Source organism: Malania oleifera, chromosome 1 (assembly GCF_029873635.1).
Source record: "Malania oleifera isolate guangnan ecotype guangnan chromosome 1, ASM2987363v1, whole genome shotgun sequence".
Classification (NCBI taxonomy): domain Eukaryota; kingdom Viridiplantae; phylum Streptophyta; class Magnoliopsida; order Santalales; family Ximeniaceae; genus Malania; species Malania oleifera.
Genome location: NC_080417.1, coordinates 80,443,318 through 80,457,641, shown reverse-complemented (window position 1 = coordinate 80,457,641; position 14,324 = coordinate 80,443,318). Strand labels below are relative to the sequence as shown.

The 14,324-nt window shown below is 39.1% G+C and overlaps 1 protein-coding gene across 6 annotated transcripts in view; it reads right to left on the bottom strand.

The window, feature by feature from the left end:
* Window positions 1-365: 365 nt before the first annotated feature.
* LOC131157273 (ubiquitin receptor RAD23c-like) overlaps window positions 366-14,324 on the bottom strand; it is a 72,961-nt gene continuing 59,002 nt past the window's right edge. For all 6 annotated transcript variants that reach the window (XM_058111293.1, XM_058111285.1, XM_058111321.1 and 3 more), the window contains 6 exons: window positions 2,411-2,551; window positions 2,271-2,336; window positions 2,146-2,193; window positions 1,941-2,047; window positions 1,770-1,848; window positions 366-774 (listed from right to left, as the gene is read on the bottom strand). In XM_058111293.1, coding sequence (XP_057967276.1) covers window positions 658-774; window positions 1,770-1,848; window positions 1,941-2,047; window positions 2,146-2,193; window positions 2,271-2,336; window positions 2,411-2,551 — 558 coding nt within the window. In that variant the 3' untranslated portion in view covers window positions 366-657. The remainder of the gene's footprint in view (window positions 775-1,769; window positions 1,849-1,940; window positions 2,048-2,145; window positions 2,194-2,270; window positions 2,337-2,410; window positions 2,552-14,324) is intronic.

The window sequence follows — 14,324 nt, the reverse complement described above, 5'->3', positions numbered from 1 at the left end:
AATAGACATGTCACTTTAAAAGCAATAAAGAACACTTTAATAAGTTCGTAATATTTAAAATCACCTAAAAGACTGAATATTTTACTAAGAAAAACCTTCTAACTTTTAAAAGCTCAAAATTCATAACTTCTAAACTCCCAAAAATTAATTTTTCAAAAGCTATAAAAATTATCACTAATCATATTACATCCAATATTTCCAATTTCATCCAAAATAGAAGTGGGGAGCCCAGGACTTAGCATGAAAGCGCAATTATGAATACAGATGCAAATAATCAGCTTCATAAAATGGACTATAATTTGCTGTCATCACATGAGAGAGAGAGAGAGAGAGAGAGAGCAATAACAAGAAAACTACACAGGCAATTTATTCCTACACAAATTTTATATCATGGTAATGGATCCTCCAAAAGGAAAATGGGTATTGAGTGCAGCCATGAGAAGGGGAATATGAACATCTGACCTTAACACAATCTACTCCATTTTCTTCAGATCTTACAAATAGTTGGGATAAAACTCTCTGAATGGTAAAACCGAATCCATCCAAAATCTTAGAGAAAGACCGGTTAAAAGGGGAAGAGAGAGAGAGAGAGAGGAGAGAATAGGAAGAAAAAGCCCACGCTCCTGTTGTAGTTGTTGGTGTTGTTACAGCTCAACATCAGTCTTCATACTCATGGATGTGATCTAAAAGATAGTTCGCAGCCAGCTCCTCGTTCTTGTTGCATGCAAAAAATACCTCCAATACTATGGCTCGATCAAAGCCCATTGCTTCTAGCTGCAAACAGTGGATAGCCAAAACTAAATTTAAAAAATTACTTGATGCATCAATTGGCTCTACCAGTTAACTGAGTAAAAACTTAATCCAATCAGAAGTATGCAGCCGGGGCATGAGGTGTGCCTCAGGGCATAAAAGCATAAAAATCACAACAAAAAATGAAGGGGGGGGGGGATGCCAGAAAATGGGGGAGCATTCCAATTATCGATGGCACACGAACTTTCTTTTTTGCTACAACATTCTTCAAAATTTCAGTATTCATTTTCCAATACAATGAGACAACTGATTAAACACAAAACTTGAATAATTCTACTTTCTTCTGAGATTTTTAGGCTCTACCAATACCAACAATAAAACAGAAATGGACCAGTAGTTCATCTACCAGATTTGGCCTCTAGAAGTTTAGATAGAAGCCCCAGAAGCACTTTATTGGTTCTGAAACCCCTTAAATATCCAGTAGCACAATTCATAATCCATAAAGAAATAATTAATAACATGTTGCAGATGACAACATGACAGGTTTGTAACGAAGGGTCCAACCAAGGTTTCAATCATCTAATATAATGATTTTTTTCACTTCCCAGCAAAGAACATACTAGGATCATCACGGGGGGGAGGGGAGGATGAGAGAATTACATTTTCACAGTGCAATACTTCAATCATGAGAGGAAAACTCCATAATTCTTAAATGTGGTTGAGTCCATATCTAAAAACTGGATGTGCCTAGTATCTCCTACTTTAAAAACCAAAAACAATCAAATTTGGAGCAAACAAGGGTCTATTGATACCCCATGTGATTCACCCTAGAGGTTCAAGCGTCAACCACACTGTTCAAATATAAAATAAAATAAAATGAAAAATAATTAAAAAATTAAAGAAATCACAAATAACTGTTTACTATGCTGATGTTAAGTTTGACATGATTGACTGCAAAATAAGAAAATGACAGAAAAAGAAACATCCCATCAAATTTAGAATTGAAATAACTAACTTACACGTTCTATGGCCTCACGCTCCTCAGGTGTGACTGTTACAGACTGTGGCATTCCCGAGGCCAGCTGCCCTAGTAGGTTCCTAGTTCCACATTTGAAAAGAAAATTAGAATATACAACATTCTGACCAATAACCAACACTTAATTAAGCAGAGCACAATGTATTCTACTTACCCCTCTCCTTCAACAGGTTCATTTATCAACCGTAGGAAGTCAGCCTGATGCTCCTGAATAAGCCGCATCAAGTGTGGATTCTGCTTTCCTAGTTCCTGAAGCATAGGCTGCAAATGAAAAAAAGAGAATATAAAGAGTTCCTGAAGAAATAATCAAGCATTGAAAATCAACAGTATGACAATGAATACTGCAGAAAAAAATCTACCTGCAAAATCTGGGGGTTGGCTTGCACCATAGCTCGAAAGGCTTGGAACTAAAACAAAAAATAAAAACTCAAAACTTCAGGTTGGAGAAAGAAACCAATGTCTTAGGATAATTCATACTAAATACCTGTTGACTGTTGCGAAGGAAATCCAAAGTACCTGCACTAGCATTTGAACCCATACTTGGGAGGCCCTGATCCAGAACATAAAAAGATCCATCACTCAATTCTATAGCTAGATTCAATAATCAGAGTAAGCACTACGTACCTGAGGAAAAAGATCCAGAGGGTTTGCATTAGGCCCAGTAGAAGGAACTGCTGGTTGTGGATCCTGAACTGGAGCATTTGCAACCTGCCCACTTGCAGGAGCTTGGGGTGTGGGTGGAATTTCAGCTTGCTCGGGAATACCCTAGCAATAAAATGGTCACACATACAGCTATATTACATTGATCAATGTATTAAAATTCCAAGAATGAAACAAACCATGAGCTTTGTTCACAGGAAACTATTTCATACATGTAACATATTTGGGTACAAAATGCATTAACAACAATATAGAGAAAAAGGGGAAACAATGGTCTGACCTTGCTGCGAGAACCAGAATGTTTGGGTTCCACAGGCGCGGGGGGGTGGGGTAGGGTATGTGGGTTGAGGTGGGAAGAAATAAGAGGGCCCCATACTGGCATGAATGGGAAGCCACTTCGACTTTTGGATGAAAATAAAAAATATTAATAATAATAATCACTGCTGTTCCCAGGAAAGCATACAACAGCTACAAGTCTTCATCAAAATCTATTTTCCACTAATTGCTGTATTAAAAGAGACATTAATTTTTCTAGAATGAGATAGCTTCTTGTAGAAATAATTCTCAATCATCTTAATGTAGGTACAGGTCTGTATAAATAGATGTACAGCAGAAGAATAGAAGGAAAGAACCAAGAAGGAAAGAACCAAAGATGCTAACTTCTAAGGAAACTAAATATTCTAGGATATTCACACATTTACAGCTGAGATTTTCTTAGAAAAAAAAAAAAAAAAGGAAAGTTGACTAAACAGATTTGAAACTTTCCAACACTCCCCCTCAAGCTGGCTTGAAGATATCTTCCATGGCCAGCTTGGTAATGAAGTTTTCAAACTGTTTCTTCGGCAGTCCCTTTGTCAGTATGTCTGCTACTTGCTCAGTTGTCGAGATATATGGCAGACAGATTACTCTCTCATCTATTTTCTCCTTGATAAAATGCTTGTCCACCTCCACATGTTTAGTTTTATCATGAAGAACTGGATTGTGAGCGATAGCTATTGCAGCTTTGTCACAATACAGTTTCATTGGTAGTGAATTAGAAATCTTTAATTCTTCCAGCAACCTTTTGATCCATAGTGCTTCACAAATTCCATGAGCAACAGCCCTAAATTCTGCCTCTGCACTACTCCTTACCACCACATTTTGTTTCTTGCTGCACCATGTTACAAGGTTTCCTCCAACAAAGGTGCAATAGCCAGAAGTTGATCTTCTATTAGTAATACTTCCAGCCCAATCTGCATCAGTGTATACTTCAACCACTAAATTCCCACGTCCTCCAAATAACAAACCTTTACCTGGAGTCCCTTTTAGACACCTTAGAATCCTGTACACATCATCAAAATATTCGGGTCCTGGTGAATGCATAAATTGACTTACCACGCTTGTTGCAAAGGCTATGTCAAAACGTGTATGAGAGAGATAAAGGAGTTTCCCTACCAATCTTTGGTATTGCTCTCTGTTAATCACTTCTTCAGCCTTAGCTGGTTGGAGTTTTATGTTCGGCTCTATAGGAGTTTCTGCTGCTTTACACCCTAGCAAACCTAATTCTCCAAGTACATCAAGCACATACTTGCATTGGGAAACAAAAAATCCTTTCTTTGACCTTGCAAATTCCATACCAAGAAAATGCTTCAAGTTGCCTAAGTCTTTGATCTCAAATTCCTGAGCAAGGATCTTCTTTAACCTCTCTAGCTCATTGCTATCATCACCTATCAAAATTATATCATCTACATAGACAATAAGGATAGCCATTTTACCTTCACTTGTGTGTCTATAGAACATAGTATGATCGGCTTGACCCTGGCTATAGCCATGACTCTTTACTACCTTCCCAAAGTGTTCAAACCAAGCTCTAAGAGACTGTTTGAGTCCATACAATGATTTCCTCAATCTGCACACCTTGCCTTTGCCACCTTTCCCTTCAAATCCTAGGCGGTAGATCCATAAAGACTTCCTACTCTAAGTCTCCATTTTAGAAGGCATTCTTCACTTCTAGTTGATATAAGGACCAGTTAGAGTGAGCTTCTAGAGAGAGCAACATAGGGATTGAGTTCATCTTGGCCAGAGGAGCAAATGTTTCCCGGTATTCAATTCCATATGTTTGCGTAAACCCCTTCGCCACAAGTCTTGCTTTGTACCTTTCTATACTCCCATCAGCCTTGCATTTTACTGTAAATACCCATTTACAGCCAACAGTCTTCCTCCCCTCCGGTAGGTCACCAATTTCCTAAGTGTCATTAGCAATTAGTGCATCCATCTCTTCTTGAACAGTGAATCTCCATTCCGGGTGATCTAGTGCTTCCTGACTGGTTCTTGGAATAAACAGATGAGAAACATTTGAAGGCGTTATGAGAATAGGAGAGTCTATGATATGATAGATGGTTGGAAATAGGATGTGTGGTACAGGTTCTATAACTCCTTTCCTAAGGGCAATGGGTAGGTCAAGATCAGAAGAATTATCAAAACAAGGATCTGGAGAAGAAAAAGTACCTGGAGTATGTGAAGGAGGACCAACTTGTGTAGGTGATGATGATTGGCCTCGCTCTAGATTTGAAGAAAGAGCTCTATTATTCTGATAATTTCTTCTTCGCGTATAAACATGAAGCTCAGATGAAGGAATATTTGATACTACTTCTTCCCCCTGTTTGTGAATTAGATATGCCTAGTATAGGTAGACTAGGATTTCCATTATTTTCACCAGTTAAAGTATCTGTTTCCTGACCCTTTAAAGAGTGGATGTCAATGTCAAGGAAAACATTTGGAAGAGGCTTAGAGGCTTGCCAGAACTCTTCTTCAGTTTCCTTTTTCTCCCCTGGAAGATAGTTATGGCCAAAAAAGGGCTGGTTTTCAATAAAAACATCCATACTTATATGAATTTTTTTGGTCAGAGGGTTAAAACATTTGTACCCTTTTTTATTAGGAGCATTTCCAAGGAAAACACATTTTTCTACCCTAGGATCAAACTTGGATCAAAGATACCAAGGAAGTGATATATTTTAGAAAAACAATGTATCCAAACACTTTTAGTGGCAGGTCTGATGTTATCTGACATGTAGGAAACAATTTTTTTAAGCAATCTAAGGGAGTGATGTATTTTAGCACTCGAGTAAGCATCCTATTAATGAGATAACAAGCAGTTAGTAACTTGCATTGAAAACATTAGGGCCCATGCAACCTCTAACAAATAGCAATTTTTTTCTCTCAGCAATTCCATTTTGTTGTAGGGTGTCACGACAAGTACATTAATGTTGAATATTCTTTGTTGAAAGAAACATTCCTAAACATTTGTTAAAATATTCAGTACCATTATCAGTTCTAAAGATACAAATTTTTGTTTGGAACTGGGTTTCAACCATATTATAAAAATCCTGAAAAAAAATTTCAAACTCAGATTTGTCACTCGATAAGTACACCCAACACAAACGTGTATGATCATCAATAAACGTAACAAATCATTTCTTACCTGAAGTAGTAGTGATTTTTTAGGGACCCCAAACATCACTGTGAATTAAACAAAAAGGTTTGGAAGAATGAAAAGCTTTTGATTGATAGGTGCTTCGGTGACTTTTGGATATGTGGCAAACATCACAATGAAGAGAATTGCAATCCAGTTTTTTTAAATAACCTAGGAAAGAAATGTCTTAAATAGAGAAAACTAGGATGTCCTAGTCTAAGATGCCAAAGCATTATTTGTTCATGTACAGAAATAGAACTAGTACTACTATTCAAACCATGAGCTTGTTTATTGTTGAATAAAGTCTCATCGAAGTAGTAGAGTCCATCAATCATCCTAACACTACCAATCATCCTCCTCGAGAGTTGGTCCTAAAATTCACAATAGGAATCAAAGAAAATGACACAACAATTAGAATCCCGTGAAGAGTTTACTAACAGACAGCAGATTACAAGCAAGTTTAGGGACGTGAAGGACATATTTGAGTTCTATTTTTTCAGAGATTTGGACAGAACCTATTCCAGCAATGGATGAAAAAACTTCCATCTGCAATTCTAAATTTTTATTACTAGAACAAAGAGAATAAGATTGAAACAATTGTGAGGTACTGGTCATGTGATCAGATGCACAAAAATCAATAATCCATGGTGTAAGATTTAAGCAACAAGGGTAGGCACTAGAGTTATCACCTGTTTGGGCCAATGAACCAGTAGGAAGACCAGAGGCAAAAGTAGATTTTAGCAGTTGAAGAAGATGATCCACCTACTCAACACTTAGGAAATTAGCTTCATTGGCTTTAGGGATTGCATGATTGCTCCCAGAGGATCCAGATTTGTTGCTCTTCCAATTTGCTTGCTTTCCATGGAGTTTCCAGCAATTTTCTCGAGTGTGGCATGGCTTATTGCAATAATCACACCATACTCGAGGCTTATCTTCCAACCTCCTTTGATTAGAGTAAGGCCATTGTGTAGAAATATTGACAGTAGCAAAATCTATGTTACCAACAGCATGAGGAGCAGGATTATTGGCAGCAAGTAGAGCAGAATTTTCCAGAGTCTCATCCACTTTTTCTTCATCATCACACTCCTTCAACAATCTTCTCGTCGTACTTCAGAAAATACTTCCCCGAGTGGGGGTAGAGGTTAACACCCTAGGATTCTTTCCCTTACTTTAACAAACTCATCATTAAGTCCAGCCAAGAATTTAAAATTTCTTGCATTCTCCACCATCTTATTGTGATTGCAATCAATAGGATTTTTCCATTCATAATCATTAAATAAATCCAGATCTTGCCATAGGCCCTTAATAACATTGAAAGACCTTGTTACATTGAAGTCTCCTTGATAAGTATTGCTGATCTTCTGCCGCAGTTCATAAATCTGAGAGTAATTCCCAAGGTCAGAGTACATCTGACTCACATTGTCCCAGAGTTCCTTTGCAGTAGAATAGCACATGTAATTAGCACTAATCTCTTCATCCATAGCATTCATGAGCCATGCCATCACCATGGAATTTTCAGCATCTCATATAGCATAAGATGGGTCTGTCTTCTCGGGCTCCTTAGCTTCACTAGTCAAGTACCCCATCTACCCTCTTCCACGAATATACATCCTAACAGATTGTGACCACCACAGGAAGTTGGCCTCATTCAATCGTATATTGGTAATTTGGTCAAAGTAAGGTTCAGAATGGGTAGGTCTGGTTTCAGGTTTGGTTTCGGGTTTAGCTTTGTTTGAAGTTTCAGCCATGGCTACAGCAACAAAAGAGATTAGGGTAGAGTTGAACAAGGAAGGAAACCCTATAAAGATTAGGGTCAAATTGGAGCCGCCAAGGGAAACTAGGGTTTAGACGAGGCCAAGAGTCGGACCTAGCTCTGATACCATCTAGAATGAGATAGCTTCTTGTGGAAATAATTCTCATTGACCGTAACATAGGTACAGGCCTGTATAAATAGATGTGCAGCAGAAGGATAGAAGGAAAGAACCAAAGATGCTAACTTCTAAGGAAACTAAATATTCTAGGATATTCACACATTTACAGTCGAGATTCTCTAAGAAAAAATAGGAAAGTTGACTAAACAGATTTGAAACTTTCCAACAATTTTCTCGCTCAAGGGTGATCACTGACACAAAAAATGGAGAGTAGGCTGCAACCAACCCTTTTCCTGTCCAACATGAACACTCAACATAAGCTGATCACCAAATTATCATCTAGTTCACTATTTACTACATAGCAGGCAAGATATAGTCGTTTTGGCGTACTAACTAGAGAGATCATAGCAACAAACTCTGGGTAAGCAATCTTCCACTTTAAAGCCCACAACTTCGACATAAATATCACAACTCACCATGACCATCAACTTAACAAGAAAGGCAAAAGACACTCACCTCCCTTGAGGTTTGACAAAAAGACAGAGACCTCCCTTGAGGTTTCAAAAATGACGCAAATCTCCCTTGAGGTTTCAAATCCCTTGAGGTTTCAAAAATTCCAGACCTCCCCTAAGGTTTACCTAAAAGACACTAACATCTTTTTAAAAAACTTGTCTTTTTGCAAAATTCAAGAAGAGGTTTGTGTCTTTTTCACAAACTTGAGGGGAGGTCCATGGGATTTTTGAAACTTCAAGGGTGGTCCCTCAAATTTTTGAAACCTTAGGGGAGGTCATTGCCTTTTTGTCAAACCTCAGGGAAAGTTAGTGTCTTTTGCCCTTGGATCCATTCCACATTGTTTGTTGCTTTTCCACTAACATCAGAAACAATGGCTTAAAGAGGATGATTCTACAAAGTTATTCGGGGTAAACAGCATTTGATTTTTTTTTTAAAAATAACCAACTTTCCACCAAGCCAACCCAAGTTAACTGCTGCTTGTAACTTTCACATCAAGTGACAACCAAGAAGGCTCCCCACACAATGGCAATTGTCATGCTTCATCTAGCAACACCTTAGATATCTATTCAAATACCAGATCAATGATTTGAGCACAATGAATTTAAACAAACTTCATATTTTAAAACATAACCAACTAGGAAATGACACGTAGATGTCAAAAAATAATAGACTAGCATAACAGCATCTAAAATGTTTCAATTTCTTGGAAGTTATATACTCAATACCATCATCATTTCATTGTTTTGAACAATGTATTAACATGATCAAACAGCCAAATAATTACCCATCAAGTAGCTTTCTCCAAAAAATTCTGCGACTTGTCAAGAAATGGCCATAGCATGTGCAATTCTGCCCTTTCATATAGGTATATTTTAACAAAACTCCAGAATATTCTGTTTTTTTCTGGGCTGTCAAATGATTTAAAAATTGATTCTGATGATTGATCAAAATTTCTACATTAGATCAAGATATTTAGAAGTTTCCCTATTCAGATGGCCAAACTTAATTAAAACCTTTGACCCCACATGAAGAGGAGGATCCAACCTGCAGCAAGGACAAGGGGAAGGCAGTGAAGACTTCTCAATTAGGATGTGCTCAGACAGGGAGAAGGAGCTTTGATGAAGCTTCATCAACTGAAAATGGCTTTGATGAAGCTCCATTGACTGAAAAACAAGGAAGAAGATGAGCAGTCACTTTTTTCAAATACCAGTCAACATAGTGGTGGCATACCAGAATCAAGTACCGTAAGATTATCCGCTAGGAAGGCAGCAACACCCCGCAGCAATAGTCTACAATCCACTTGAAGTGGTACAGGCAGCGCAATTGGAGCTACACCAGGGAAGGGAAAGCTTAGATATGCAAATCTTAAGCTGGGTCATGAGGAAGGTCAATTTGGTCAGCAGCATGGCAGGGGGAGAAAGGAGAAAAGCAGCATCACAAAGAGAAACGTAAACAGTCGCAGCAGGAAGAGGGAGTTAAAAAAAAAAGAAGATAAGAATTCTCAATCCTCTGTGACAGAAGTGGAGGATAAGGGGAGGAACAGTGGGGAAATTCAGGAAGCCAAGAAAAAGGAAAGAGCTGCTATTGACTCATGTTGAGGGGAATACTGTCATCCAGAGCCCTACATTCTTCCATACCCAGAATCATGAAGAACCTCTGATCCTTGTTGATCCATAACCTCACTAAAGTTCCTCCCTCTGGCCATCTGTAATCTCTCAATCACAAACAGTTCGTCACTTTAGTCAGTAGTCAATGACTTATAGCCCTGTCAGGCTGTCACTGACTTTGTAGCTCTGTATCAACAGCATCTTTCATATTCATCTCCGGTGATCACTTTTCAGACATAGAAGCTATGGCTCAACAGGAAGAGGAGTAAATGGGACATCATCATTCTTTTTGAGCTGATTGCGAAGCGTGCAATTTAGATGGACTGAACATGGGGCCATTTGCATCTCTGAATTTTCTCGAAAGCATATATCTCAGTTTGAACAATTAAGAACTAAGGTTCCTGCTACTAATGGTTTCACTTTGGTCAGGATCGTATGGTTTGGATAAGGGCTCCAGAGTCAACTCTTGAGTGTGGCAGGAGGATTCTAGCAGATAAAGTAATTAGCTAACAAACTGGGGTCACTTTCTGTGCTTGGAAAGATTCAGAGAAAAGAGAAGCACCAATCCATTCATTTCCCAGGAGTAGAGGCCTCTTGAGTGGTGCTGATTCCTAAAGACATTTCTAACAACCTATACAAGAGCAAGCAGAGACTAAAAGAAATGGCGTCACATTCAGTCAGCTAAGAATCAAAGATGGAGATTGACCCAGTCTCTCAGAGATTCCTGTTAGGGCCATACTCTGATGTTCTTCACAACTTTCTGGCGAAAGACACCACACTTTCTGGCAGAGTTAAGCTCTTTAATCATAGGAGTTCACTGGCGACAAAAAAGACAGGCTTCTGGTTGCTTCTCAGTACAAAAGGAAAGAGAGGAGATTTATTACTGGTTTCAGGAGATCTTACTGCGATTTGATTTTCAAACAATCCAGGGCTAAACATGTTTGGTCTCACCATGATGGCTGGAGGTTACTGAGCCAAAATATTGGCAACAACGATAATGAGCTAGTAAAAAGTTAACTCTAGATGTGCCTAAATATAAGCAGAACCACGAGTGGGTTTCTAAAAAGCCTAGTTTATCTGGGACTGATTTGAAGGAAAGGAACCCAATACAGGTGTGGTTCATTGAAAAATGGGCTCATCCTCATCATGTTCTGGAAGGGTTGCCCCTAATTTGGACACAAAAGTTCTCAGAAGGGATACAGGAAACCTCACCTTAAGCACAGTCAGGGCAGGGAAGTTGCAGGGCATCTCTCTTGACAGAGATGAAAGGCACCACTCTCCATGAACCAGCTGGCAGTGGCCAAGCACAAGAATTATCTCATCAGAACCTGCAAAGAAGGGGATGAGCAATCTTGCAGAGGAAAACGATGAATCAACTTCTGAGACCACTGATGTGGTGCACCTGAAGAGAGCTCAGCTTACATTAAGATAGGGATACAAGAAGTGTTTGTATTGAGGGCATACTCAGGTGCAAAAAGAAACTACATAAGAGAAGTCAGATAAGCAACAGTGGTACAGTATATCTGAACACAAACAGGAGATGGATGAAATGTACGAACAGGAGAATGACCTATTACATTGAAGAGACTCGTGAATTTGAGGTGAACTGCCAGCAAGCACCCAACGTGACAAGTTGAAAAGAATTAGTTGTTATGCCAAATAGAGAAAGGTACTGAAGATAGAACATTGAACCTAGACCCACTGAGGGATCGGAGTGACAGCCTAGACCCGCAGCAGCCGCTACATATAATAGTGTAAGTTAATCCTCAGGACTTGAAGGTTGGCATTTTTCCTAAGACGTATAATCAGGGAAAAAGAAAAGGTAGGAAGGAATTGCAACAATTGGGTTCTACCACCAATGATGCGAGGTAAGGGGGAAGAGAGATCAAGGTGATAAGGTTTGAAAAATGAAGTTGTTCAGAGCTAAGTGGCATAAGATCAAGGATATTATAGGACAGAACTCCCCAAACTTTTTCTGCTTCAGGAGTTTAAGATTCTAAGTTAGAGGTGGAGGATAGCTCTCTTATCAGGAGTATTTAGGATTCCAGATTTAAGTATTGGATCTTCCTAGAATCTGCTGGTTCCTCAGAGGTATTATGGTTTGCAAAGTCAATGTTTTGATGGGTTCCTTCTTTGTCCCAGATGTCAAGAGTCAGGGGGCAGTGCGGGTCACCACTGTGTATGGCCTTAATTTCCCTTGTTTGAGGTATTTTTTGGGATGAGCTAGCTGCAGGTTATGTTTGTTTTTTCCTAATTAGTGTCTAGGAGGTGATTTCAATGATACTAGAACAACCAATGCGGGGTTGGGAGATTCAAGGTTTATTTCAAGCATGAGCAGCTTTGGTTCCGTTTATCAGGGAGTATGACTTGTTGGATACTCCTCTTTCTAAGGCCCAATTCACCTGGTTTGCTGATGGTGCTAGGGCTGTTGCTACTAGAATTGATACATTTCTGTTCACTATAGTGTGGGAGGATGCATTCCCCAGTTTAACTCAAGAGGTTTGTCCAAGAGTAATCTCCAATAATTGTCATTAAATTCTTGAGTCTAAACTTTCAAAGTGGGGGCCAACTCCTTATTATCGAGAATATGTGATTCACACGCTGATATTCAAAGGTTGGCCAGAGAATGGAGGGGGTGCAATATGGAAGTTTAGGAGGGGTTCTGTTTTATGAAGAAATAGAAGTTTTTTGAAAGAAACTAAAAATCTGGAAAAGCAGAAGTTTTTAGTGATAAACGGTCAATAAGAAGAGGCACTAGTGGTGTTTGATGGTCTAACAGATGGGGGCTCCCTCTCAAATGAAGGTGCAAGTAGAAAAATTGTTATGGAAGAATTCAGTTGACTAATAAGTGTGAACATCTTTTGAGGGAAGATATGAATTGGAGGAAGAAGTCCAGGATGAATTAAGAATTCAGTTGACTAATAAGTGTGAACATCTTTTGAGGGAAGATACGAATTGGAGAAAGTAGGATAAGTCGGGTAAAGGGCGGGGACTGTAACACAAGATTGTATCATAGGGAGGCAAGTGGCATGACAAGAAGGAATTTAACAGAATAGCTAGAGGATTGTAGGTGTTTGGTTACTAGGGATCCTAACCACATTGCAGGTATGATTACAGATTTCTGTAGGAACTTATCTTCAAAGGAGGATGTAGCAACAGTTGTGATTGAGGGGTTGGATAGGTGCCTTATTTTGATTGATAAGGCAGGATGGCTTGAGAGGCCTTTTGAGGAGGAGATTAGAGGTGCAGTTTTTGAGATGGAAAGGGAGAAAGCTCCTGGGCCTGATGCTTTCACAATGGCTGTTTCTCAGGAGTCAGGATTGTTGGGAATTTCTGAAGGATGACCTTTTCAAGCCTTTTCATAAGTTCTATGAAAAAGGGGTGACAGGTAGGAGCCTCACTAGGTACCACTGATGCTGACACAAGACACAGATACAAAACACAGCATTTCGAAAAAGAGGGGGAAGAGAGGGGGCTCTTCTTAATTGAATTAAAAGGGACAACAAAACACAGCATTTCTTTCGTGGCAGAGATACGACATGCAAGTTAGTTATTGATAGGGGTAGTAGCATGAATGTGATCTCCTAGGACACTTTAGGAAGATTGAACCTTAAGGGAGAACCACACCCTCATCCTTTTACGGTGAATTGGGTAAACAGGACAAATATACCAATTATCAAGAGGTGTCTTGTACCCATTCAAATGGGAGATTATATAAGGTCTATTGTGATGTACTCCCCATAGATGTGGCCCATGTCTTGTTAAGGCGATCATGGATATTTGATCAAGATGTAACCAATCATGGTAGGGAAGACACTTGTATTTAGGCACAAAGATAAGAATATCATCTGGACTCCTACCAAGTCCACTCCCAAGAGTCCTAAGTTAAGGAACAAGATAGCCCTTCAAGTCCTAGTACAAAGAAGCATTCACTTGCTTGATCATAGGGCTTTTGAGCAAGAGAGCCAAGAAAACAAGTGTATTTTAGCAGTCATCGCTCGAGAATATCTTTATGAGGTTCAAGAGTTTTAATGTGATTACCCACCTAAGGTAGGAGAGTTTCTAGTTCAGTTTTTTAATGTTCCCAGTAGTTACCTAGTGAGCTACCACCTATACAATACATTCAGCATGACATAGGTCTCATTCTAGGTTCACAATTACCTAACTTGCCATATTATAGGATGAACCCTAAAGAGTGCTGGATTTAATAAGCAGGTAGGATAACTCCTTGACAAAGGCATTGTGAGACATAACATTAGCCCTTGCGTAGCACTAACTCTTCTAACTCTTAAAAAGGATGGGTCTTGCAGGATGTGTGGACAGTAGAGCCATCAATAATATCACCATCAACTGTAGCTTCCTTATCCATAGACTTGAGGATATGCTTTACGTGATAGCTAGATCTAGTTGGTACTCCAAGATGACCTGCGCAGTGG